General features: G+C 42.5%; 1 protein-coding gene and 1 pseudogene across 1 annotated transcript; both read right to left on the reverse strand.

Annotated features, from left to right (window-relative positions):
- Nucleotides 1-717: 717 nt before the first annotated feature.
- Utp14a (UTP14A small subunit processome component) lies at nucleotides 718-21835 on the reverse strand. Its single transcript, XM_013356056.4, has 15 exons — nucleotides 21684-21835; nucleotides 20420-20492; nucleotides 19772-19842; nucleotides 19127-19197; nucleotides 16783-16925; nucleotides 16380-16535; nucleotides 10771-10890; nucleotides 10579-10673; nucleotides 9719-9842; nucleotides 9555-9632; nucleotides 8713-9100; nucleotides 5736-6139; nucleotides 4797-4990; nucleotides 4462-4561; nucleotides 718-1124 (listed from the first exon to the last, which is right to left on the reverse strand). Exons 1-15 carry the CDS (start codon nucleotides 21707-21709, stop codon nucleotides 852-854), a joined length of 2316 nt encoding a protein of 771 aa, XP_013211510.2. The 5' UTR covers nucleotides 21710-21835; the 3' UTR covers nucleotides 718-851.
- Nucleotides 21836-22357: 522 nt separating this feature from the next.
- Nucleotides 22358-24793, reverse strand: LOC101968294 (E3 ubiquitin-protein ligase TRAF7 pseudogene; annotated as a pseudogene).
- Between the last annotated feature and the right edge of the window lie 385 nt (nucleotides 24794-25178).

Raw genomic sequence — 25178 nt, forward strand, 5'->3', positions numbered from 1 at the left:
CCATTTGTGTCTTAAAAGGCTTGTGTGTGTGTGTGTGGGGTCTATCTCCAAGGAAGTAAAGCATGGTATGTCCTTTTTAAATGAAAGTTTCCCAAATCCCTTGTTAAGACCTCTGGCTATAGGGGCTCTTTCTGTTTCTTGTCATGCAAAGGAAGGCAAGTTCCTCTGAGCTGAGAAGTCCACAGGAACTATGATGTAGCCAAGTTCTGCTTGAATAAAATGTACTGTGAATCACTGGTGAGAACTGAGGAAGGAAAGGGAATAGAGGTTTACTTCTGAAATGGCGCCTACAGTATCTGTAAAGAATAAAACCTCAGTCTTCTTATGATGAAAGTACAAAATTACTAGAGAGTAATCTGTATGAGCAGGAAGCTAGACTTGGGATAAAATGGAACTTCAGCACCATCCTGGTTTTAGAATTAGTCTAGGGCAGACTTCAACTGCATAGTGTATGCACCTTGTTTCTAGATTTAAAGATTAGTAGTTTATCACTATCTTCAACTCTTCAAACTTGTGTTTATGGTGGAGCGTACATAACGTGACATGTAACATCTCAGACGAGGGTAAATTTTCTCTAATATAGGACCAACTATGTCTTCATAAGAAAATGAGGTTCCCCTGACAAGCGCAACTTGAGAAATGTGAAGCTGGGGCATCTAAAGGTGTCAGATTAGAAGAAAACAATTCCACTGGGAGATAACACAGAATATATTCTAGTTAATAGATAAAAATGCCTTTATTTCTAACAGGTGGCTTATATTACACCCACATATGCAAAGCTGGTTTTGGAATTGATCCTGCAGCAGAGCAACCAAAGGTCCTGTGTACCATGATATTTCTCCTCTGGCAACTCATTCTATAGAGTGTTTCTTCAGCTGTTTTTTGTGATGTCCAGAGAGTTGTTTTTGATTGCTCTGTACGATAGAGATGTCCGACCTTGAGGAAGAGCGATAGCCTACATCCTCTGCTTTTATCGGCTTAATGATATGACCTGGCTTGGTGACAACCTTGGGAGTGGTCAGCTTTTGGAAGGCCCTCTGGGTGTTCCACGTGGATCCTATAGGGGTCTGGATGGTCCTTTCAAATTGCTGATAGTGCGTGAATGGATATGGAAGCACCCGTACCTGGTAAGGAAGGAAAAGGGATCTGGTGAGTCAAGCCTCTAATGGTAGCTCATTAGGTACTGTTTGGGCACAGGCCACGGTTCTATGCGACAACCTCAAGGGAGTGAAGCTACTGAGAGGCCAAGGCATCCCAGTGTTCCTATCTCACCTTAGGAGAACCAATCTGCTTGAGGATATTGGGGAGTAGATGTTACCTTGGGGAGTAAGGTAGGTCAGGACCTCCCTGGCCCTCAAAGATTTACCCAACAGTTTAGGGATTGAGAAATCCTGGAGACAGCTCCTGTCTAGCTATAATTCTTCCAAGGCTGCTGTACCAGGGTAGTAGCTACTACATAACACTGTGACTGCAAGAAACATTGGAGCATTTGTGTATCCCCATGGATTTTAGGATCCTTCTACCCTTCTCAAGCTTGGTATTCTTTTCTTATTTGATACTAGGGGCTGAACACAAGGGCACTTTACACAAACTCTTGAGATCTATCCCCAGTCTTTCATGTTTTGAGACAGAGTCCCCATTAAGTTGCTGAGGCTGGTCTTGAACTTGTGATCATCTTGTCACCACACCCACCTCTTTTTTTGTGGTGCTGAGGATTGAACTCAGGGCCTTGTGCATGCAAGGCACACACTCTACCAACTGAACTATATCCCCAGCCCCACACCCAGCTCTTTTCCTTTTTTGTAGTGCTGGGGATTGATCTCTGGGCCACTCACAGGCCAAGCAAGCATTCTATTACTGAGTTACACCTCCACCCCTCCTTTTCCTTTTGACGGACTGAGAAATGCAAAGTTGGGGATTAAGGATTGAACCTAGGGATACTGAGCTACATCTCCAGTACTTTTTGAGACAGGGTCTCACTAAGTTACTGAGGATTTCACTAAATTGCTGAGTCTGACCTTGAACTTGTGATTCTCCTGTCTTGGCCACCTGAGTTGCTGGGATTACAAGCATGCATCATTGCCCCTGGCTCCTTTTCTAAGGTTGATGTTTTAAGGAACCCGAAGATATACTTTTGAATCCTGAACTCTACCAGACTGTTGTGCTCAGCTTCACCCTCTATTGGCATCATAGAAGGCAGAACTGGAAGGTCCTAGATTATTGGCCTTAAGATTTGGCTTAGATAGGGGAAGTGATTTACCTGGGCAAATGAGGAATAGCATGGGAGAACAGAACCCAGGGTTCCTGTTTCCTTGCCTGGTGTTCTCCACTCCACCATATTGCTATCTTTAAATATGTAAATAATCTGTAAATATTCCTCTAATGGCCCAAATAGGAAAACAAAGCAAAAAAACAAAAAAACGTAAGCAGAAAAATGGGACAGGAGGGCTGGGATGTAGTTAGCTGCTGAGGACTACCTGGTGGTCCTGGTAGTAATGAACCAAACAGATTATCCTTAGATTAAGGTAATGTCTTATTTGGATTGATGCTTGATCTATGCACATCACCAAGGGCAAGGGAAAAAATTCACCCTCAGGAATCTCTGCTTCCCAACCTTGAAGCACTTTATACACTGAAACCTGCAGTGCATAGCTTATTTAAAAGGTCATGGTGGCACACATCTGTAATCCCACTGACTTGGAGGCTGAGGCGGGAGATGGTGAGTTTGAGGTCAGCCCCAGCAACTTAGTGAGACCATGTCCCAAAATATTTTTTATATATGTATTTCTTCTTTTAATATTGAATTTTTAGTTGTAGTTGGATACAATGCCTTTATTTTATTTATTTATTTTATGTGGTGCTGAGCATTGAACCCAGGGCCTTGCACATGCTAGGTGAGTGCTCTACCACTGAGCCACAACCCAAGCTCCCAAAATAAGTTTAAGGGGGCTGGGGATGTGGCTCAGTGGTACAGCATACCTGTACTCAATCCCCAGTACTGAAAAAAATAAAAAATATAAGGGAAATTCTTGAAGAACTATTTGGTACTCTGTTGTGACTGTATTAAAAAAATAGGTTAAGAGCTGGGTGCAGTGGCACACACCCGTAATCCCAGTGGCTTGGGAGGCTAAGGCAGGAGGATTGTAAGTTCAAATCAAGCCTCAGCATCAGCGAGGCACTAGGCAACTCAGTGAGACCCCGTCTCTAAATATATGCCCTGGTGGAAGGGAAAGTGATCTTTATTCAGGTCAATGGTCTGTCACCTGTCACCTATAATCCTGTCCCATTGAAGAACCCTTTCCTCTTCCTTTATCCCTGTCTGTTCAACTGCTTATTTTCTAGTTATATATCCTCAGTTGGGATGACAGTGGCTAAAATTTCTGCAGTGATTAGTTCACAAAATTAGGATCAAATAGAGTATTATTAAAATGTATATTTTCCTCACCTCCGTGCCTATTAAGTAGTTCTCCCCCCACAAAGGGCAAATGTAACTCATTTCAGTATTGTACTGTCTGGGAACAGATCTCAGAAATGAAGAGAACATAAAGGTCATCTAGTCCAATCTTATTCAAGTCCCTTTTACACATGCTCATACACCCAGAGCAGCCTATCTTATCTCTGGATCAGTGTTTCCCCTTGAATTCTGCCTCTCATCTATATTTGTTTTTGAGACAGGGTCTATGTTGCCATGCTGGTCTTGAATTCATGGGCTCAAGCAATCTTCCGGCTTCAGCCTCCAGAGTAGCTGGGAGTACAGGTGTGTGTCCCTACTCCCTGTTTGCCTCCAATATTCTTGAAGACTATGATCATACTCATATTCTTCTATTCTACATATATCCTTTGGTTGTTATCATGATACAATTTAGAATCCCTTCACTGTCCTTAACAGGTACGAATTTGTCTTCAGCCATCTTTCTTTCTTTTGGTACTGAGGACAGAACCTAGGGGTGCTTAACTACTAACAGGTGCCACATCTCCAGCCCTTTGTGTATTTTATTTAGAGACAGGGTCCTGCTAAATTACTTAGGGCCTTGCTAAGTTGCCGAGGTGGCTTTGAACTTGCGGATCCTCCTGCCTCATTCTTCCAAGCTGCTGGGATTAGAGGAGTATGCCACCATGCCCAGCTGCCTTCATTTTTCTTGACATGTGGCTCAACCCTTAAGGCCTCTAAACATTACCTTGACTATATATATAAACGTACAGAATGATAATTCTTACTTTGGGGAGCCTCTCCATTGCTTTCAAAGATTTTCCTTTCAGTCAAAAGCTTCCCCAAAGTAATTAGAACAGCAGTCTATATGGAATTATTAATTTCATAGCCAATCAGTGAAAACAACAGGTTTGATTCTGTGGTCCAGATTTACACATCCCTCTTGACCACAGATTACTAGAATGCTCTTCTGAAGCAAGAGAGCCAGGCAGTCAAGAGAGCAAGTAACTAGAGAGCTCTTTAAGTCTCACCTGATGAGCTGCTGCATGGATATTGCGCTTCTCGTTGATAATCACATTTGGCAAATTCTTGTCTTTTCTTGGAGGACCTTCAGGGGCTTTAATAAGAAACCTGGAAAGCAAAACAGTAGGACTACATGTATTAAGGACTTAGTTAAAAGGGAGGGAAGACACTTAGGGGAGAGGCAGGAGAATTTTGTGCCTTTCTGACAGAGTTTCTTCCTTTTTGCCTGCCCTTTCCTCATCCCCCAGTACCAGGGATTGAACCCAGGGCTTCCCTCATACTTGCTAGGCAAGCAGTGCTACCTCTGAATTATGTTCCCAGCCCCTTTCTTCTTTATTCTTACCGCCGTCTTTTCTTGGCACTGGGCTTCAGGCCCAAACCACCCCACTCGCCCCAGCCAGGCAGTGTTAGGTCCACATCCTTTGGCTTATTTGCCTCCACGGCTTCCCTCTTCTCTTTCAAGAAATCTTTGATGACATCATCCCCAGCAAAAGCTTCCTTTATCATCTGCTTTTGGACTCTTTCTTCTTCATCTTCCTGGGAAGAAACAGAGCAAGAGCTAGAGTTTGCCTTAAGAGCTGAATTTTATGGTAAGTTTGAATTTTGGGTCATGACATTTTAGCGCCCCCTAGGGGGAAGTGCTGAACAATGACTGTCTTGTAATACAAACCAATCAGTAGCCAATTTCCTTCTCTCTAGGGTAAACAGCCATAGCTCATTATCATATGAAATAATTTTAAACTTTCTGTAAGGAGGCTGCAGGGTGGAAGAAGGAATGGTCTGCCCTGGCAGCAGAAGCTCCAACTGGCCTGGCCAGAGTGGGCTTTCTCCGGCTTACATTCCCAAAAAGCAGGTGTCTTACTTGAGCAGTTTCAATTGCTTAATCAGGGATCCCTGAACTAGATGCCACTGAGTGGCAACAGCTCAGTGACTCACTTTGAGTTGTCTTGCCTGGGATTTGGTCAGAACTTTGGGTGAATTCCCTCTTTCCTCTGAGGGCAGTTTTAGAGTACCCCAGGGAGGTTCTGGTGGCTGAGGATAAAGGATGTGGGGGTCTCAGCAATACCCACATATTTGCCTCCTCTAGAAAGTAGCTACTTCTATATTTGCATCTATTAAACTGCCACTGGAACCAGCCTGGTCCCATAATATTCTGGACCTCTTATCTACTGAAATGTGCCACCAGCAAAACAAAGCTTCAATGATTTTATTGCACGAGCAAGGACACTTTCGGCACCAGCTCTAATCCTCCACAATGGCCAATGACCCTGGCTCTACTCACCAATTCCTCTATTGTGGGAACTTCCAAAGACTTCACAGAAGGAGTTTTTGTAGTTAGAAGGTTCTGTAGATTAATCATTTGTTCCTTCTTTTTCTTCCCCTTAGGGGCATCTGGTTGATTATTTGGGTTCCTCTCTGTCCACTCCCTTTGTAACATAGATCTGGGAAGCTCCCTTTTTTGAGAACATTCTTCTTTGCTCAGCTCTTCTAGTTCTTCCAGAGTCTGTACTCGCTCCGGCCTCTGCAGCAAAATGGGCTCCTCCTCCTCTGGGGCAGATTCCTCTGTCTGGACTTGGAGAACAGTCCCTGCTGAAGTCACTCTTCGCTTCCTGGACTGAAGATTTCCTTTGTTGAGTCTCTGAGCCAATGCCCTTACTTCAGATAATACCTCCTGGCTGCTTGAATCTAGGGGGAAAAGAAAGCTGTCAGGAAAGGTTTGGACATTGCCTGGTCAATGGTTGCTAGGTACCATATATGACATTCTAAAAAGAACTAATGGAAAAAGAGAAGATTCTATATGCTAGATCTCCTGGAGAGTTTACTAATCACTAAAAGCAGCATGTTGGGGGCCTGTGGCTGTGGCTCAGCGGTAGAGCACTTGCCTAGCATGTGTGAGGCCCTGGGTTCAATCCTCAGCACCAAATAAAAATAAATAAAGGTATTGTGTCCAACTACAACTAAAAAATAAATATGAAAAAACAGCAGCATGTTGGGAAGCAGACACCCTGGGTTCTATTCCCATGCAACTGCTACATCAGAACTGAGGCTTAATTTCCCTGTATGGTATATCCTGCTTGAGAAGACTACTCAAAGCTTCATTTTTTAAAAACTCAGGGCCTAGCCTACGCTAAGCAGGTACTCTACTATTGGGTTATATTCCCAGTTTCCAAAATTTTTAAGGGAGCCATTTTAACACGTGGCCTCTGAAGCCAACTTCATTGTAATTTATGCTTTACTATTTGTAAAAACTTCCAGGATGGTTTTGTCTTGACTCTAAAAGCCTCATTCCATCTTTAAAAAAAAATTTTGAGGGGGTGGCTACTAGGGATTGAACTCAGGGGCACTCAACCATTGAGTCACATCCCCAACCCTATTTTGTATTTTATTTAGAGACAGGGTCGAACTGAGTTGCTTAGCGCCTCACTGTTGCTGAGGCTGGCTTTGAACTTGTGATCCTCCTGTCTCAGCCTCCAGAGCCTCTGGGATTACAGGCATGGTCACTGTGCCCGGCCTCATTCCATATCTTCAAGTAGTATTTCATAATGTGCTATGATCCAGTCAAGAAGAGAGGAAGTAGCTACTTTCTAGAGTTGATGTCGCTCACACTTTCCAGTCGGGGACAAAATCTGAGCAAATCTTTCTAGTCTCAAGAGCCCTAAGGAAAACAGAATGACAACACAGAGTACTTCTAAACTGCCTTTTGAAAAAACTCAGGTTGTCTCCAATCCCAAGTGGATCCTGCTTTGGTTTAAAGCCACTGCAGCTCCTCAAATGTGGCTTCGGACACCAGCCTCCCAAGTAGCTGAGATTATAGGTGCATGCTACCATGCCCAGCTAAATAACCAATTTTTAAAAGGGGTTCAAGGGATGTTGCTGTGTTTTGTGTTCATATAGAGACTACCCCACATTTTCAGTGTGCAGTGCTACTTTCCAAAATCCTCTCAGAAGTGACTACTTATAACTATCTAATCCCAGAAATCTCCAGCTGAGAATCCTTAAGTAAAAGGTTCTCACAACACATTTTAAATGAAAGCAGTTTTTTTTTTTTTTTTTTTGGTGTGTGTGTGTGCGTGGTGCTAGGGATTGAACCCAGGGCCTTGTGCATGCAAAGAAAGCACTCTTACCAACTGAGCTATATCCCCAGCCCATGAAAGCACTTTTAAAATAAAAATTTTACCATGTAAAACCAGATTTTTGTTGTCGTCTAAATGTACTATTCCTATAGGAAATCAAATCAGACCTGAGAATCTGTCCAGACAGCCAGGGGATTTCTCAATGTAGGCAGCTTCCTAAGCAGGCTTTATGATGTCTGATTTATCTCCAGAATGAGGGCTCTGACCAACCACAAGGATGTTGCATTGTTCACATAAAATCTCTTCAAAATAATAGGAAAAAGTATACACAGAAACCGAAGCCAAGCATGGTGGTGTACACCTGTAATCCCAGTAATGAGAGGCTGAGGCAGAAGGATCACATGTTCTTGGCCAGCCTCAGCTGTAGTGGGACCCTGTCTCAAAATAAAAAATAGGAAGGGCTCAGTGGTAAAGTGCCCCTGGATTCAATCCCTAGTTACAACAACAACAAAACCTGAGAACATAATCATAATTCTAAAGTGCCATGTAGCCTGTAGAGCCATTCATGCCTATATGAAGTGCTAAAGATGCCACTCCTACTTTACAAACAATACAAATTCCAGCAATTTGAAGACATTTAATAATGTCTCAAAACCCACTTATGGGGGCTGGGATTGTGGCTCAGAGGTAGAGTGCTTGCCTAACATGCGTGAGGCACTAGGTTCGATCCTCAGCACCACATAAATATAAAATAAAGATATTGTGTCCACCTATAACTAAAAAATAAAAAAAAAGTCCACTTACATACACCTATAAGTGTGAATGGACTTTCAGAGTTACCATCCCATCAGATGTACCTCTCTGATTTGTATTTATAAGTACTAGGAATGCTAAGCCACCCCTTTATTTAAGGGGTGGTCTAATTATGTCTTTCTGAAGACTGTAAGCCCTCAAGAGCAGAAAATGTGCCTAAGCACATTGCACAGCCATGCAGAGGAATGCTTATTAAATGCCTTTGAAGAAAAATGGTTATTATGAATCTAATTTCACTTCAGGGACCCAGTGCACTCCTTCTTGAAAGTCCCCAGAGCCTAATCACTGCACGTGTGGGTGGACACTTATTTTTTCCCTTACTGTTCATCCCTAGCAATATGAGGTTGTCCCTTCTGCTTCATCATACCTCACCTTTTGTTTCTTGTCTGCCCATGGGCTCAGCATCCTGCTTGAGCTCAGATCTTTTTCTAAGGGCTCGCCTTTCTTCAAATTCTTTCAACAAAGTTTCTTCCTCTGCCATTGGTCTCTCATCTTCCTCACTTTCAGAAAACTCCTGGGCAACAGGCTCAGGCAGCTGTTCAGAGTCCACCTGGTTTTCATCCTCTTTTGAATCGCTGTTGCAACTTCTGAGCATCCAGGGATTGGGTCCGTTTGCATCCATCTGTACTTCATTCACTACATCAGGGACAAGAGTTTCTTCATCTTCTGCGCCTCCCTCCTCCTCACTCTCTGAAACTACCTGGAGTTTCTGTGTTAGTTCTTTGTTCTTAGCCAACTGTTCTTGCATAGCTTGTCGAGCCTAGAGGGAGTCACAGCAGGAGACAGACTTGTCATCAGTGACCACAATTACACCTTTCCTGGTTCATTTCTTAAAAGCTGTCTATTCTCCTTTTAATTTGGTAAGTATTTCTTACTGATATCTACTGTTTAAACTGTACATACTGTTTTTGTAGCTATGGGATAAGATGGAAGACAAATTATTTGTCCCTAGGGAATCAATATGTAACACAATTTACAAAAAGCTCCTCTCCCCTTTGCTGGACTTGCCTTCAACGCTGTTTCCCTTTTCCACCTTGTTCCTGGTCATTTTCCTCTCTGCCTTAGAGATATTTCTGATGGCTTTTTAGATTCTTGGTTTTCCATCCATCCTCATGGCTCTTCCCCAAATCTGCTTCTGCTAGCATCCTTATGGACTGATTTTTTCCTTTCTTTCCTCCAATTCCATCTCTTCTGTCACCCTGATGGTCTCTTACCTCCAGATCATATTTGGCCATAATTGCCTTTGACTTGGCCCATTTCCCACTGTTCTGGTGCTTAAGGCTCATTCGCTCCTGGAAAGAAAAGACAGAGGGAGATCTTTCGTGCCTTCCAGAGAAAGTTGGGTTCAAAGAGAGGGAAGGTTAAGAGGCAGTCTCACCATCATTCTGGCCTTTTCAATTTTTTCCAGTTCTTCCAATGCAGCAGTTGGATTGACCTTCCGTAGCAGCTCAAATTCTTTTAGGGCTTTCTTGGCCTTTCCTTTCTTCACAATTTTGTGATATCTATAGGGTAAGAGGGTTGGGAGGAAGAGCTGAGAGATTTAGTTGATATCACATGCATAAGTACCCATGTTCTATATCCAAGTGGTTTCCCTATGCAGGGACCAGAAAGGATGTCAGAGTCAGCTGATGGTAGGGAACCAGTTTGGGACCTGAGAGGACTAGCAGGACTTAGTCCCTGAAGCCAGCCCCTAGGAGCTGACTTCTGCACAGTGGAGTCCCCTCTGCTTCTATAGCCCAAAGGAGGAACAGAATAAATTCCAAAGAGGTAAAAAGGCAGGAAGGAAGCTCTACTGGCTTCACCAGCTATGGAATTCAGAACTCATTCTACAGAACCACTCTGTGATGCCTTGGAAGGGAGAGAAAGTTATTTAACAGTTCTCTTTGGCAAAATCATGCATAAAAGCCAAAGGAGGAGGAAAGGTTGTTTCCAAAGCAGGCAAACTATACAAGGTTGGTTTGGGGAAAAAAAAAGGCTAGTCATTACTATTTGGGAACTCTCTTATATGACCCACGTCCAAGAATCTCTACAAAGAATTCATGATTGGCTACGTCATTTTATTCCATGGGATCCAAGGCCTCTTTACTCTTTATTTATTTATGTATTTTAGTTGTTGATGGACCTTTATTTTTTATTTATTCATTTTTATGTGGTGCTAAGAATTGAACCCAGTGCCACACACATGCTGGACAAGCACTCTACTACTAAGCTAAAATCCCAGCTCCAAAGCCTCCTTACTTTTTACTTTTTATTTTCTTCTCTCTTCGAGCTCTGGCTTCATAGTAGGATTGCAGAGCCCGGGCTCTCTGAAGCTCTGCTCGTCGCATCTTAGCCTAAAATGAATGACATTTACAATGACTCCTGGACATGAGGGCAAATGTTGGGAGAAGCATAGCAAACTTGGTTGTTCAAAGGGCCTAAGATGCTTACCTCTTCTAGGCTCATGGCTTTCAGAGAGGCTTGTTCCATAGGAGTCAGTAAAGGGTCTGTCACTGGCTGCTTGTTCTTATGGAGGAGGTTAAAAATTTCATGCTCCAGGGGAGTTCTTGCCTTAAGGAGACAACAAAACATTCTAAGTCTTAAGCCATCTCTTATATCTTTTACTTTACATTCCTAAGACTGTCTAATTTACGACACTATAATTGAAATCACAAAATGGATAGGATTGGCTTATTCTGTTCGGTTATCAATATATGTAAATCAGAATTCAATCTCCTTAAGAATCTATGTAGGATCCCCTTAAGTCAGGACAGAGAAATCAGTTTAGACTGTCAAAAACAAAATAATCCCTGTAATGTTATATATTTGAAACATTAACTATTACCAGTTAGGAATTTCAGATTTTTTATCATAAGCTTTATTTAAAGGCTATTTTCTAGAGGGGAGAGGAAGTTAGATCATAACCATTATTTGCCACCAATGGTTTGCCAGGAAATACATCTGCATAATGGCTCAGAGGGGAACCCCAACTTTTTGAAACCACAGTGAAACACTACAAATCCTGTATGTATGTGTTCTTGGTATTGTTAATTACCAATGAAAGCAAACAAGAAAAACATGGCATTTGTTGGTATACTCTACAAATTTAGTTTATGGCAAGTTGTGTGTTGCAATTTCCTGAGCACAAAAGGACACTACCTTAAAAAATATGACCTTCATGTAATTAGCCTGCTTCCTGACAGTTCAAACTTAACTCGTTTCCTAACTCTGGCTCCAATTCCTCAGTTTCCACTTAATTTTGCTGAACAGTATGTGTGTGTGTGTATGTGTGTATATATATATATATATATATATATATATATATATATATATATATATATATATATATATAAACCGGGTGAGCTATAAGCATGTCAACAAAACACTCCATTTGCTGCTTGACTGATACTGTGAGGATGACTAAAATAATCAGGCCAGTCATGCCATGGTCTACTCTGACAAGGCACAAAGATAGCCCTAGGCAACAGAGCTAGTTTCAAACCTCACACATATATTATGTGTGGTTTTCTTCAATGGCCATATACATCATGGTCAGCAATAAATTTGTAAATATCTAGGCAAATGCATAAACACACATTATATGGTGCTATTGATTTAACCATGAACCTATTCTACTGAATAGTAAAGGTACATGTTTTTTCATTTTTCAGTATTTGCAGTAATGATCAATCAGACTATGAAGCGACTTATATCACAATGTTATACTCTCCCTTCAACTCACTTCAGTTTACCAACATTGATCGATCAAAGCAAAACCATTCCAGGCACTTGTGAGGGGTGCCAGGAATATACAATTGATTAGGATACTTCCTGTCCTCATAGAGCTCATAGCCTTTCAGAGCAGAGAAACAACACAATGAGTTACCTGTTACTCTCCAGGGGTAAGCATTGAGGAACAAACCATTGCTTCTGATTAGGAGGCAGGTGGACTGGGTGGGAACGGAAATGACTCTTTAAGTTAGGCTTTGAGGTTTAAGAACAATTCTTTTAGGAGGAGGGGAAAATCCACAGATGAGTATAAACAAAAACGTGGATATCTGAAAATTAGTGGTATGTAAGAGAACCATGTGTCGTCCAGTGTAGCTAAAATGTTGGGTGCTTTTATTTTGCTCTCTATGTGGAAAATCTTTGATGGATTTTAAGTAGGAGAGTGACATCCAGTTTTGTGTTTCAGAAAAAAAAAAATCCTGATGATTGTGTAGGAGATGTGGTAAAGTTTCAAATGAAAAGAGAGAAGGTATCAGTTAGGGTAGTGAAAATTAAAAAAAAAAAAAAGAAAGCAGGGATCTAGTTGCCACAACAGGCAGAATTTATAGGACTAGCACACTGCACTGTATGGGTGGAACAGGAGACAGTTAAACGGACAAGTAGGAATCAGATAACCAACATTTTCAACCCCAAGTGCCCATGGCAGCGGGGTTAAGCTTTGAACTGAGTTATAGGATGAAGGTGGTGCTAAATGTTTAAGAAGTCTGGGGAAAGAAAATGTGAAGCTCACTTTGTGGGAGACCCAGGTGATGTCTTATTTGCCATATGGACTATGAAACTGGAGCTTAGAGGGCTGGGGATGTGGCTCAAGCGGTAGCGCGCTCGCCTGGCATGCGTGCGGCCCGGGTTCGATCCTCAGCACCATATACCAACAAAGATGTTGTGTCCACTGAGAACTAAAAAATAAACACTAAAAATTCTCTCTCTCTCTCTCCTCTCTTTCTTAAAAAAAAAAAAAGAAATTGGAGCTTAGAAAGGAGCAAGACTGACAGCCAAAAGTCATGGAGTACAGATAGCAAGAACAAAAAGGCAAGGGCTGGGGATTTAGCTCATTGGTAGAGTGCTTACCAAGCATGTTTGAGGCCCTGGGTTCAATTCCTAGTATAGGGGAGGGGAGATTGGTGGGGGACAAAAAGCCTTAAGAAAAGTTAGAGAAATAAAAAGTACCACAGGTATGACACAAAAGCCAAGGGAGGGGAGATTTTAAGAACACGATGTACCAAAGGTGTTGTCAGTTAGGCTGACAATTAAGAGGACATGTAGCAATTTGGAGGCCTGTCACTAAGGCCTTTTTTTTTTATAGCATTGGGAACTGAACCCAGGGCCTTGCTAGGCAAGCATGATATCATTGAGCCATACCCCCAGCCCACTAATGTCCTTTGAGAAAGGTTTCAGTAGGAGAAGCAAGTGAGAGAATAGACCCAGCAGCAGTGGAGATCAGCTCTTCCCAAAGCACATTCTTCATAAGATAATGAGATTTACTTCACTTTTTAAAAGCTGAAAATTCAGCTGGGCATGGTGGCACATGCCTGTAATCCCAGTGATTTAGTAAGCCGAGGCAGGAAGATGGCAAATTTGAGGCCTGCATCAGCAACTTAGCATGAACCCTGTCTCAAAATAAAAAGGTTGTGGCTCAGTGGTTAAACACCCTTGGTTCAATCTCTGGTACAAAAAAAGAAAGCTGAAAATTTAATTTTTTTTGGGGGGGGGCACTGGAGATTGAACCTAGGGCCTCAGTTTGTATACTCTGGTTTAGATTAAGTCTAACAGGTGTCTTCATTATCTGTTTATAGTGTGTTAAGGTGCTGGTGTATTCCATAAATCTGCATTCTTTAGTTGGGGCATGTGCCATTTTCTAATAATGGACCCTCCCCTCCCCAGTATCTCCTGCTTTGAGGGCATATTGAAAGACTAAGATTTTGAGATACTCTGGGAAGTGCTGGTGTTGACTGATAGTGTAGGGAAGGAAAGAGAATGTGGAAGCACTTAGCAGTTTACAAATGCTTACTCATGCATTATTCCATTTAACTCTTCTCAGCTAGAGTTAAACAAAACTTTAGGAAACTGGACCCAAACTATAGTGCAGACTTTTTGGTTCTCAATCTCTGAAAACCTAGTATATACCACTTGTTGGTACTTTGCACTCTGAGGTGTAAGGACAGAACTGGGAGTTGTTAGCCAAAATGCTGAACTAAGCATTTCCTTCTCTCTGTACCACACTGGCATAATTTCTCAAAAACAAATTTTAGAGTGAATGAATGGCATAGTATACTCAAAATATAGCCTCTGGGCCCCACTCCATCTTAAAGAGATTGTGCCATTCTCCTGAACTGCCATCTTAATAATCAACTTGGCATTTTTCTGCTACCTCTAAGATTACACTGTCATTTGGAAAAAGCATGTGCAGAAGAATGTGTAGTAGCATACTACTACTTTTCTGATTAAAAAGGAGATAAACATGAATATATAAATAAAACTCTAAGTCAACAACAGCAATAAAAACTTATGAAAGTGATTTCTTCTGGTTGGGCATGGGAGTGAAACTGAGTAGATGGGGGATGAAGTGAACTCAGGCTCATTATTATATATCCTCTATACTTCTTAATTTTTGAATCCTACAAATTGTATTACCTCTTATAACATATTTTACCTAAAGTTTCCCTTCATTCTGCAGCCACACTTTATACCTGATCTCTTTTTCATGTGGAAAAGGAAGCATCCTAGAAAGAGAATGGTAGTGACTTCAAAAACAACATAAGAAAACAGAGCTTATCCCCTTAATAAGCAACTATTTGCTCAATTCTTAGCAATTGTGGCAAGTAATGTTTATTTTGATTAGCTTTAATTGGCTCAACTTCCCAACACCTAAGACATTATCATTCCTGGATTTTTAGAAAGCATAGAGGAGAAGCATAAAAAGGTATCTATTCATGGTTCAGACACTCTGTTTTTGAGTATTTTTCTTTAGGACAGATCATCCCTTTATAGACTCCACACCAATGGTGTACCAGAAAACTAGGCTAGCTGTTTTAAAGCAGTTGTTCATATACTAAAAATGGAGACTTTAGGGACCAACATAGGATTACTAAGTTATTATTTTCCCAAGAGCATAACTACCATTCCACCCCATCACTTACTGCAACCATCATTTCATTAAAAAAAAAAGACATTTTCAACACCATTGAATAACCTCATAATAAAGAAGAGCTGGCAACCTCACACTCAATCACACACACATGCTCATGATTATCCTCTTGCTTCAGATGGATAAAAACTGTCAGGGTTCAGTGTTTGGGAAGCTCAGCTCTAAAATATCTTTTTCCTCTGACACAGTTCAGAGCCATAATGATTACTTGCTAAAGTTTATATTATAATATAAACTTTACATTACATTATAAAGTTTATATTATAATATAATTATATTATAATGTGGTATTTCTTTATATGCAAATTTTAGGTTCATTTGTTCATATATCCTAAGGCATTGTTAATGCTACTAAGTTCCTGATTTCCCTAGGATCAAAATGTGGTTCTAAGTTCTTTTTTTTTTTTTTAGGGGGGGGAGGGGGTTGTATTGGGGATTGAACTCAGGGGGCACTCGACCACTGAGCCAGTGGTCTTTTTTGTATTTTTAAAAAATTGTTTTAGTTGTTGATAGACCTTTACCTATTTATATGTGGTGCTGAGAATGAACCCAGTGCCTCACGCATGTCAGACAAATGCGCTACCACTGAGCCACAGCCCCAGCCCTTTTTTGTATTTCATTTGGGGACAAGGTCTCACTGAGTTGCTTAGCACCTCACCATTGCTGGGATTACAGGCATGTGCCACCATGCCCGGCTTAAGTTCTTTTTTAAGAACCAGTGGATAAGAGGGCTGGGGTGTATCTCTGTGGTGGAGCATTTGCCTAGCATGTGTGAGACCCTGGGTTTGATCCCTGCCACTGCAATAAAACAAAGAAACTAGGGGACGAGAAAGAATCAGTGTTTCCTTTTTCTTGGCAATTAAGATGTTTCAATACAAAAACAGAAATAACCAAGTGCTATATACTATAAGCTAATGAAAAATGACTACAGAGATGTTGTGTGATTGGCTATTGCATAACTGACAATAAGATATGCCACCTCCTTTCTCCCTTTCTGACCATTAAATTAAAATGACTCAAACTGGCATTTAGGCTTAACATTTCATTCAAAATAGTCACAGACATGGAAATTTCCAATCCATGTAATCTCACCTATCAAGATTAAGGTTCATCTTGTCTTACTCACCTTCCAGCTACTGAACACATGTTCAATGGGAACAAAGGCCGACTGCTCCTTCTCTAGGGGAAAAACAAGCTGCTCTGCTTGCCGGTTCTTCAGAACGATAGGATCCCATTTGGAGAGGGTTTGTGAGGTTTTGTTAAATGCTACTTCTCTGTGGATCTGAAACAGGCAAAGTACACAAAAGGAAAGAGCCACAAGATTATGCATCAAACTCTTAGAGCCAAAAGGAAATCAGGAGGCAATGTTTCTTAGCCCAAGGAAAAAATCAGGACGCTAGAGATTAACTCTTATTTATTTCTCAGAATTTCAACTGCCCCTAGCTTACTTGCTTATTTGTTTGGGTATCAAGAACTGAACCCAGGGGTGCTTTTCTTCCTCTAAATGGATCACATTCTCTGTAACTTACCTGTTCAACCTCTTCTTTGTTAAGGGGTAATTCCAGAGTCTTCTTTGATTTGACTCTTTTCAATTGCTTTTTCACAGTAGTCAATGAGGATGAAGTTTTAACAGGCTCAAGCAGATCTGCAAGGACCAGCTTTTCTCCTGATCCTGTGGAAAGACCAAACTTTCTGGTCAGACTGAGAAGTGAGCCAAAATCTTACTATAATATAGGGTGTGGCCTTTGTGGAAAACGTGCAGGAAAGCAGAGATAATTCTTTTAAATCAACCCCTTATTCCTATATACTGACACCTCCACTCTCCCATATTTCTAAACATGTTGGAGGGTGAAAGAGAGAAGAAAAACATTTAATCAAAAAATAGTCATTTTACCAGGTACATCAGTGCATGCCTATAATCTCAGTGACTTGGGAGGCTGAGGCAGGAGGATTACCAGTTCAAGGCCAGACTCAGCAATTTACCAAGACTCTGTCTCTAAATAAAAATAAAAAGGGCTGGAGATATGGCTCAGTGTGGTTAAGCACCTCTGGGTGCAATCCCCAATACCAAAAAACAAACAAATAAACGATGATAACAACAAAAACCTTCATTTGTTTGTCTCTTGGACTTCCTGCTTCCTTGCATAGTTGCCAAAGTTATCTTTTGAAAAAGGAATGTTACTTTGGGCATGGTGGCACATGCCTGCCTCAGCAATTTAGCAAGGTCCTAAGCAAGACCCTGTCTCAAAATAAAAAATACAAAGGGCTGGGGATGTAGCTCAATGGTAAACCACCTCTAGGTGTAACATTCAATACACCCCCACAAAGTATGTCACATGTCATGATCTTGCCAAAAATCCTCCAATGGCTCTCCATTATACTTCAAATCTTATCAATCTAAAGGATATTGGAATTTGGTCCCATCTGCCTCTTCAGCCTCATGTCACACCACTATGCTCTAGTCATACCATCCTTCTTCCTAGTCTTACAACATGCTGTATGTGTTTCTTCCTTAAAGTCTTTCCATCAGCTGTTCCCTTGCCTGGAATGGCTTTCTCCCATTTTGCATGGTTGACTTTTCTTGTCATTCAGATCTCAGCTTTGATTTTATTTCTTGAAGGACCTTTCATGACTAGCCAGTCTAAGGTGTACACCTCATCACTGATTCCATCATACTGTTTTCTCATTCTCTCCCCCCTCCCAATAAAACGTAAGGCTGTGATCATGTCTTATTCTTCACTGTAGCCGTAGTATCTACAACTGCAACTACTATCAATATGTAATGCAATAAATATCTGCTGAATGGATCAACTTGGAATACATTGTTACTTGATCTGACATTGCACTGGTGGTTACTACAAATGCAAAACTCATTCAAACTGCCTAAATTATGTACATTGTGGGGGAAAAAGGGGTATCTAGACTTAATACAAGGTCAAAATTCCAATTCTGGAACTAATTCATGTACTTTCTTTTAATACTTTTAGTTGTAGATGGGCACAATGCCTTTATTTTATTTATTTATTTTTACATGGTACAAAGGATCGAACGCCATGCCTCACACATTTGAGGCAAGCACTCTACCACTGAGTTACAACCCCAGCCATTCATATACTTTCAAAAGGGATATTATTGTTCCTTATTCCCATCCAGGGGGAGAAACTGGTTGGAGGGCATATAAGATATTACAAAGTTTCATGTTTCTCCAAGGCTCAATTGTGTGCACAAAATCATATTCCTTACTATTTGATTTCACAGAGTAGGAGTCAGTAAGATTAAAAAAAAAAGTCTAAAAGGCTCCTCAGGGGAGCAATAAAGAAAAAAAGTTGAAGTGGGCATGGTGGCCCACACCTGTAATCCCAGAGACTTGGGAGCCTGAGGCAGGAGAATCTCAAGTTCAAGGTCAGCCTCAGCAACTTAATGCAACCCTGTCTCAAATTAAAAAATGGCTGATTATGGAATGCAGAAGTAAAATGCCTCTGTGTTCAATCCCTAGGCTCTTGGATACCTAACTTAACTTCTTTGACCTCCTCAAAGTGTTAAGGAAGATCTAAAATAAAAATGAATTGTGACCATTAAAGAGCTACACAAACAGGAAGTATGACCAAGTTAGTAAGAGACAGCTGTCTTCATTCATGTCCCTTTACCCCATCAAACTTCACAGAAGATCTGGACCCTAGACTTCTAGACTTTTTTCTAGAAATGAAAGAAACGAAAGGGTATATGACCATCACTCTTAGCCCACTCACAAGCAAGCATTTATGGTATGATACATTAATCATATAAAAAACAGTTCCTGGAGGGTGAGGTGACCATCATGCTTTTGGAATCCCACAAGCTCCATGCACAGGTGTCTTCCTTTGTTCAACTTACCTTCAGAACTGACATTGAACTCGGACACCTTCAGACTAGCCTCAGATCTCTCAGCCAATTTACACCTGAAACTATGCAAAACAATATAATAGAAATCAGAAATAGATACATTTTGGGGGGAATAAATATTTTTCTTCTTCAAAGAAAGTTTTGGTTTCATGATTTTTCTTCTAGGGTTAGCTTTATTCACAAAACAGACAGTAAATCTGCTCCTAACCTAAACTTGATAGTCTAAACCTCCTATCTCTATCTTCTCTTTGACCTAGCCTCCCCAAAACACAAGGTAGTACAAAGTATGCATAATGGAAACACGATGCATTTGGATTTAAATGCACCTGGATTTGAAATCCTGGATCTTCTATTCATGAGTTGGGTGAAGTTGGGGATAATTCAATTAACTTCTCTAATGGGGATAAGGAATGTCTACTCCATACTTCAAAAGATTATGTGTTATTTAATTAAGGATTCCGATGTGGGAAAACCTAACTCAATAATAGTGATATGATAATAATAGCTAACAACCGTTACATAATATTTACTATGTTAGGCACTGGTGTTAAGATCTTTACATTGGACACTTGGAAAATGTTAGTTGCAGAGAAGTCTCATGGAATAAGCTAGTTATAACCTGACAAAAAATCTTACCTATTCTTTCCATCAAGGGAATTGATTGCTTCCAGAAGTTTTTCATGTTTTCTTTCTCCATCATTGTCCCCCTACACACAGTAAAGGAAAAACCATGAGAATGATAAGGGGAGGGAAAAGACAATGTGGAAATAAGGCCCATATAAAATCTATGGTTCCTCACTGGAGAACTGGGGATTCAGATGAGGTTTCATGTGTAAGCATTCCAGTTCAAGATGAAAGAACTGCTTCAAAATCCAAATTCTCTTCTAAGGAACATAGATCCTTAGTAACTTGGGAGGAAATGTTATGCCTCTATCCTAACTTTTTTTTTTTTAACTCCTATATCATCTATTGGAGATTCAGCTTAGAAATATATTTCAATTAGATAATTAAATAACACTACAGAAACTCAGACTTGGGAAATTGTGTAATGAGGACCATGTGTTTTGGTCTTATAAACCACAATTAAGCAACTTGAAGATAGTGATTGTAACCTACTTAGTCTTACAACTCTCAGGGAACTCTCTAAGGTATTTTATAAATAAAATATAAAGTATATGTAAGTTATTTTAAGAGAACCAGAACATGTATGTTGCCAATGCTTTCCTTTCCAGAAGTGGTGCTGCATACCATAATTTTGAGGGCAGTTCAGCAACTGTCACTTACCTCATCTTCACTAGCACTCAAGGGGTAGTTTGGTAAATCCACCAGTTCATCCTGCTGGCTCAAAGTCAGTAGACTGTTAATAAAAACCAACAGAGAAATATTGACATCTGAAATAAGTTTTTTGTTTTGCAGTAGTGGGCACTGAACCTAGGGATGCTCAACCATTGAGCTACAGTCCCATCCTCAGTCTTTTTGAGTCAAGGTCTAGTTAAGTTGCTCAAACTGGCCTTGAACTTGTGATCCTCCTGCTCCAGTATCCCATGTCTCTGAGATTACACACCTGCACCAATGCACCAGGTATAAAATAACTTTTATTCTATTAAAACAGTCTCTTGGACTGGGGATGTAGCTTAGTGGTAGAGTACTTGCTCAATGTGCATGAGGTCCTATGTTTGTTTCCTTGGAAGAGATAAACAAAGTAGTGTGGATGCCTTTGGAAATTTTCAAGAAAGTCAATTTAGATGGAAATCAGGCATCACCTCCACGTAAGCAGTGTTTGGTAATATCCACACAAACTGCATGAAAATGTCTAGCATTCTTCTGTGATTAGCACTGCATTTCCCACTGATCTCTGGGAAGGTGTAATGACCCAAGGTAAGGTGGTACAAGACACTGGTCCTGGCCCCTCAAGAGAAGCCAGTTTCACAATGTTTTATACATCAGCCCACACATTAGATATCTTGCTAGGTGTAACGTAGCCAGGAGTGTCATTTTGATCATTCGTCCTTAGGAATGGAAAAATAGGACTGATTGAAATCAGCGGAGTAAGCCATTTTTCCTGGGGCTTGCTCCGCCAAATAAATGCTTAACTAAGGAGATGGGTACCCAGAAGCAAACCAGTCTACCAGTATCTAATCATACATCGGTATTTGCAAATCCAACATTACCAAACTGTCATTTGGTCTTTCTATATGTGTGTGTGGGGGGAACACATGTAACTTCAATGTAACTCCTACACCGCCAGGGCTTAAGTGGGCCGCCAAGGCAGAAAGGCGGGTCACGTGACGATGAAAGTAAAACATATTAACTTAGTAGCAGAGGAAGAGCCTGTTAGGCCCAACAGGAGGGCAAAATGCCGAAGGGCGGAAGAAGCAAACTAAATCAAATTAAAAGAACTTTAAAGGATGGATCGCGGAACAGCAACTAGTGCCTGGGTCTTAGGAGGGGAACAACTCCTGTTTGTCAAACTGCCGGTCCCGCTTCCTAAAAGCCGGGGAACTCGGTTTCCAGAGACGCTAAACCCTCCTTTTTTTGCACTCCTTACCTCTCCGCAGCCCGGATCGCCTTCATCCCAGCAGCCTCCTTCTCACATGGGCCAAGAGCGGAAGCCAAAGGACAGCAATTTCCGTGCCGGCCGCAAAGCAATTTCTGTTTCCGCCGATCGCGCGACTAGATACGTAATTTCCGCTCCGTGCTCCGCGAGTAAGAGTGGTTATGGGAGGGGCCTGCGGAACCCTGGGTGGCTGGGGGGTGGGGTTGGGGTGGGGGTGGGGATAAAAGGCCTGTCAGTGGGCGGGGCTTTGCTTTCCCCACCTATCTTATAGATCTTCAGCTGGCCGGCATTGGTCCTTTCAGGATTCATATTTCTACGCTGCCCAAGGTGGGCCAACTGAGGGCGAGGCTGCTGTTCTGTCAGGGCTGGAGCCCCATCCTTAGTTGTCTCTGCCTAATCTAAAAGCAGATTCCGGTTTCCGACAGAGTCGCACAAACCCAAAGCCCATCACTGGCCAGCCCAAGGCTTTAGTGAACGCGGGCAAAATGATGAGCATCCTGCCGGACAGGCCCAGGCGACTGGATGGCGAACAAAGCAAATTTCCTCCCATCTGGAGGAAAAACTCCTTTTGATCCCGGGCCCCTTGTGATCTCAGCTTTGTGTTTCTCTTCCTATGAAATAGTTTCATCCAAAAAAGTGGCCATACTTCTGCATCTCCCATAAACTTTTTTTTCACAGTCTGTGCAACTTTTATTTCAATCAGGAAGTATTCAAATAAATCTATATACAGTCTAAAAACAGTAGAAAAAGCAAGTAAAAAGGCCCATAGTCCAGTTGAGGTGGGGACAAAGGGTCGGCTGGGCAAGCGTCATACCTGCACCCAGAGAAGAGCCTGGGCATTGCCCTAACCGCAATGAGACAGGGCCGAGTTGAGTAGAGGGAGGTTCACGAAGTGAGGGCAGGGAGGGCACTGCCTGGCAACATGACTCTGTCTGTCTGCTCCTACAGGGCAAGAAGAAGCCCCAGGGCCACCCCGTGTTGCCAGCTTGGCTCAGACAGGCCCACGGGGAGTAAAGGTCTGGCCTGAATTCTGTTAGCATGTCCAAACCTTCACAGTGCTATCCACAGCTCCTGAGAAGAGGCGGCCCCGGGACACAGCCAGTGCAGTCACACTACCCTGGTGGTGCAGTAGGGTCTGGGTGCAGATCATGTTATCCATACTCCAGACCCTGAGGGACCAGTCGTAGCATGCACTGAAGACTTTGGTCTGGTCTGGTGTTCAGATGACTGCCAGGGCATAGACGGTTTCCACATGGCCTGTTAGGGTCAGCACCTGCTCCTTGGACTTGATGTCCCATACATGGATGAGGTTCTCATAGGTGCCACAGACAATGTGGTGATTCGTCACAGTGATGGAGTAGACACTGCCACCAGATGTCTGTAGGACGTGGATGCAGTTGAGGGTCCAGGGTCTGGATGTCCCAGATCTTGATTGTCTGGTAGGAGCCACTGTACAAGTAGCTCTGGGCTGCCACCAGAGCCCACACCCAGTGGTTGAGACCTGTGAGCTCCTTCTTCAACTTTAGTTCAGTACCCATGATGTCCCAGACCTGTAGAGATGGCTTAATGGCTTCAGCGAGCCACTGAAGAGCATGTTGTGAGAGGACACAAGTGTGCACACAGGGTTGTCATGGGCCCGGATGGTGTTCACCTTCTGTAGGTTCTGGATGTCCCACACAATGATAGTGCAATCTGTAGAGCCACTATAGAGCTTGCACCCTGGATGCAGAGAGCTAGCACAATGCCGTCATGGCCCTCTAGTGACTTCTGACACTTGTAGGTGGTACAGGTGTCCCATACCTTGATAGTCTTGTCAGAGGAACCACTGAAGAGCAGGTCACCCATGGAGTAGACTCAGAGACACCAGACAGGGCCCTGGTGGCCCACAAAAGTCCCTTTGCACTTGAAGATATGCTGAGGGTCATAGGATCCTAGGATGCCCATGTTCAGCCTTGCATTGATGTGGTACAGCTCATCATTCAACATGGATGTATCCCTCCAGAACTCCATGAGATCCTTGCTGAGTTTGCTCTGATTTTCATCCAGGACATCAAACTTGAGCTCGAGGCTCTTCTCTAGCTGGTCAATATTCTCACAGAACTTGCCCAGTATGGAGCGCAGGAAGGCTATCTCCTGGTCCTTTTGTGCCAGGCCACATGAATCTCATGGAAGCAATCAAGAACTCCTTCAGGCCTTCAAACCTGCATGTCTCTAGATGTGTCTCATAGGTGTCCTGGTTCCCAATGAAGGTGCACCCGTACTTGGAGTGAGGACACTTGATGTGCTCCCATTCTTTGAGGTGGGCTTCCAGGTTCATCTTGAGGAGGGGTGGGCAGCTAGGATTGTTGGGGGCAGAGCACAGGCCTGTAGTCGCAGCTGCCCTCATGATCCTTTCAGGCACTAAGCTTAATGATGAAGGGGCACGCCCCCGGGGTCCACCTCGAAGACACTGGGCTTCCCTGCAGCCGTGCCTGCAGTGGATGAACAGCGCCCCAATCTGTTTGGCCACTGCGATGTTGTTCACCACCACTGTCAGCTTGGCATTGTCCACGACACTTCTTTGACTTCAAGGCGCATCTTCTACAGAATGTGTGCCCACAGGTGGTGATCACAGAGTCCTTGAATACACCACAGCAGAGTTGGCAGCACAACTTCACCGAGGGCTACTCAGCAAATACCAGTGGCTCCGGCTCCTTTTCTTCCTCAGGCAGGGAGAACGTGGAGCGCAAGGACATGCTGGACTCCGAATGCAGGGAGCGGACGGAGATGGCCGAATCAGAGCGACGAGAGGTGCTGATGAGGGGCATGCTGTCCTCCTCATCCCGTGGGGAGTAGGCGAGGGTGCTGGAAGAGGAAGGTGTTCTGCAGTGCTGCTTGTAAGTACTGGTCCCATTGGCTTTCCTGATGGTGGTGACAGCCGAAACAGCGGGTCCAAAGGTTGTTTCCATTCTGGTCCCAGTGCTGAGGTCTGGGGAGGGAAGATTGGCAGGCCTCCCAGAGAAGCGGTTGTAGCGGGCGCTCTTGCCTGAGCTCAAGCTCTAGAGAGGCATCCAGGGTACTTGGGCAGCATTCCCCGCCCACGGCTGCCCGGGAGCCGCAGCGTCATCGTGCCCCCGCAGCCGCCGGACTGGAAAGGGTCCCATAAACTTCTAAGATTTTTTTTTTTTTCAGTGCTGGGGATCAAACCCAGGACCTGACACCTGCTGGGCAAGGGTTCTACAGTATCTTAAAGTAATCTTATCTACAGTATCTTAAAGTAATAAAGTAATGACGAATAGCACAGGTTTTGAAGCTAGAATCTCTGGGTTTGAATCTTTCTTGGCTTTATCACTTACTGGCTTTGTAATTTTGAGTGAATCACTTAACTTTTTCTTTCTTTGTTTCCTCATTTTTTTTTAAAGAGAGAGATAATTTTTTAATATTTATTTTTTAGTTTTTGGTGGACACAACATCTTTTTTTTGTTTTTGATACAACATCTTTATTTT

Source organism: Ictidomys tridecemlineatus, chromosome X (genome assembly GCF_052094955.1).
Source record: "Ictidomys tridecemlineatus isolate mIctTri1 chromosome X, mIctTri1.hap1, whole genome shotgun sequence".
Lineage (NCBI taxonomy): Eukaryota > Metazoa > Chordata > Mammalia > Rodentia > Sciuridae > Ictidomys > Ictidomys tridecemlineatus.

What these genes read in the sequence shown, in the direction of transcription:
- Utp14a (XM_013356056.4), bottom strand. Translation starts at nt 21,709, where the DNA reads ATGAAGGCGATCCGGGCTGCGGAGAG. An exon ending in TGAGTGCTAGTGAAGATGAG is followed by an intron (nt 19,843 to 20,419) that starts GTAAGTGACAGT and finishes TACTGTGTGTAG; the next exon opens with GGGGACAATGATGGAGAAAG. An exon ending in AGTGCCAAGAAAAGACGGCG is followed by an intron (nt 4,562 to 4,796) that starts GTAAGAATAAAG and finishes TTTGCTTTCCAG; the next exon opens with GTTTCTTATTAAAGCCCCTG.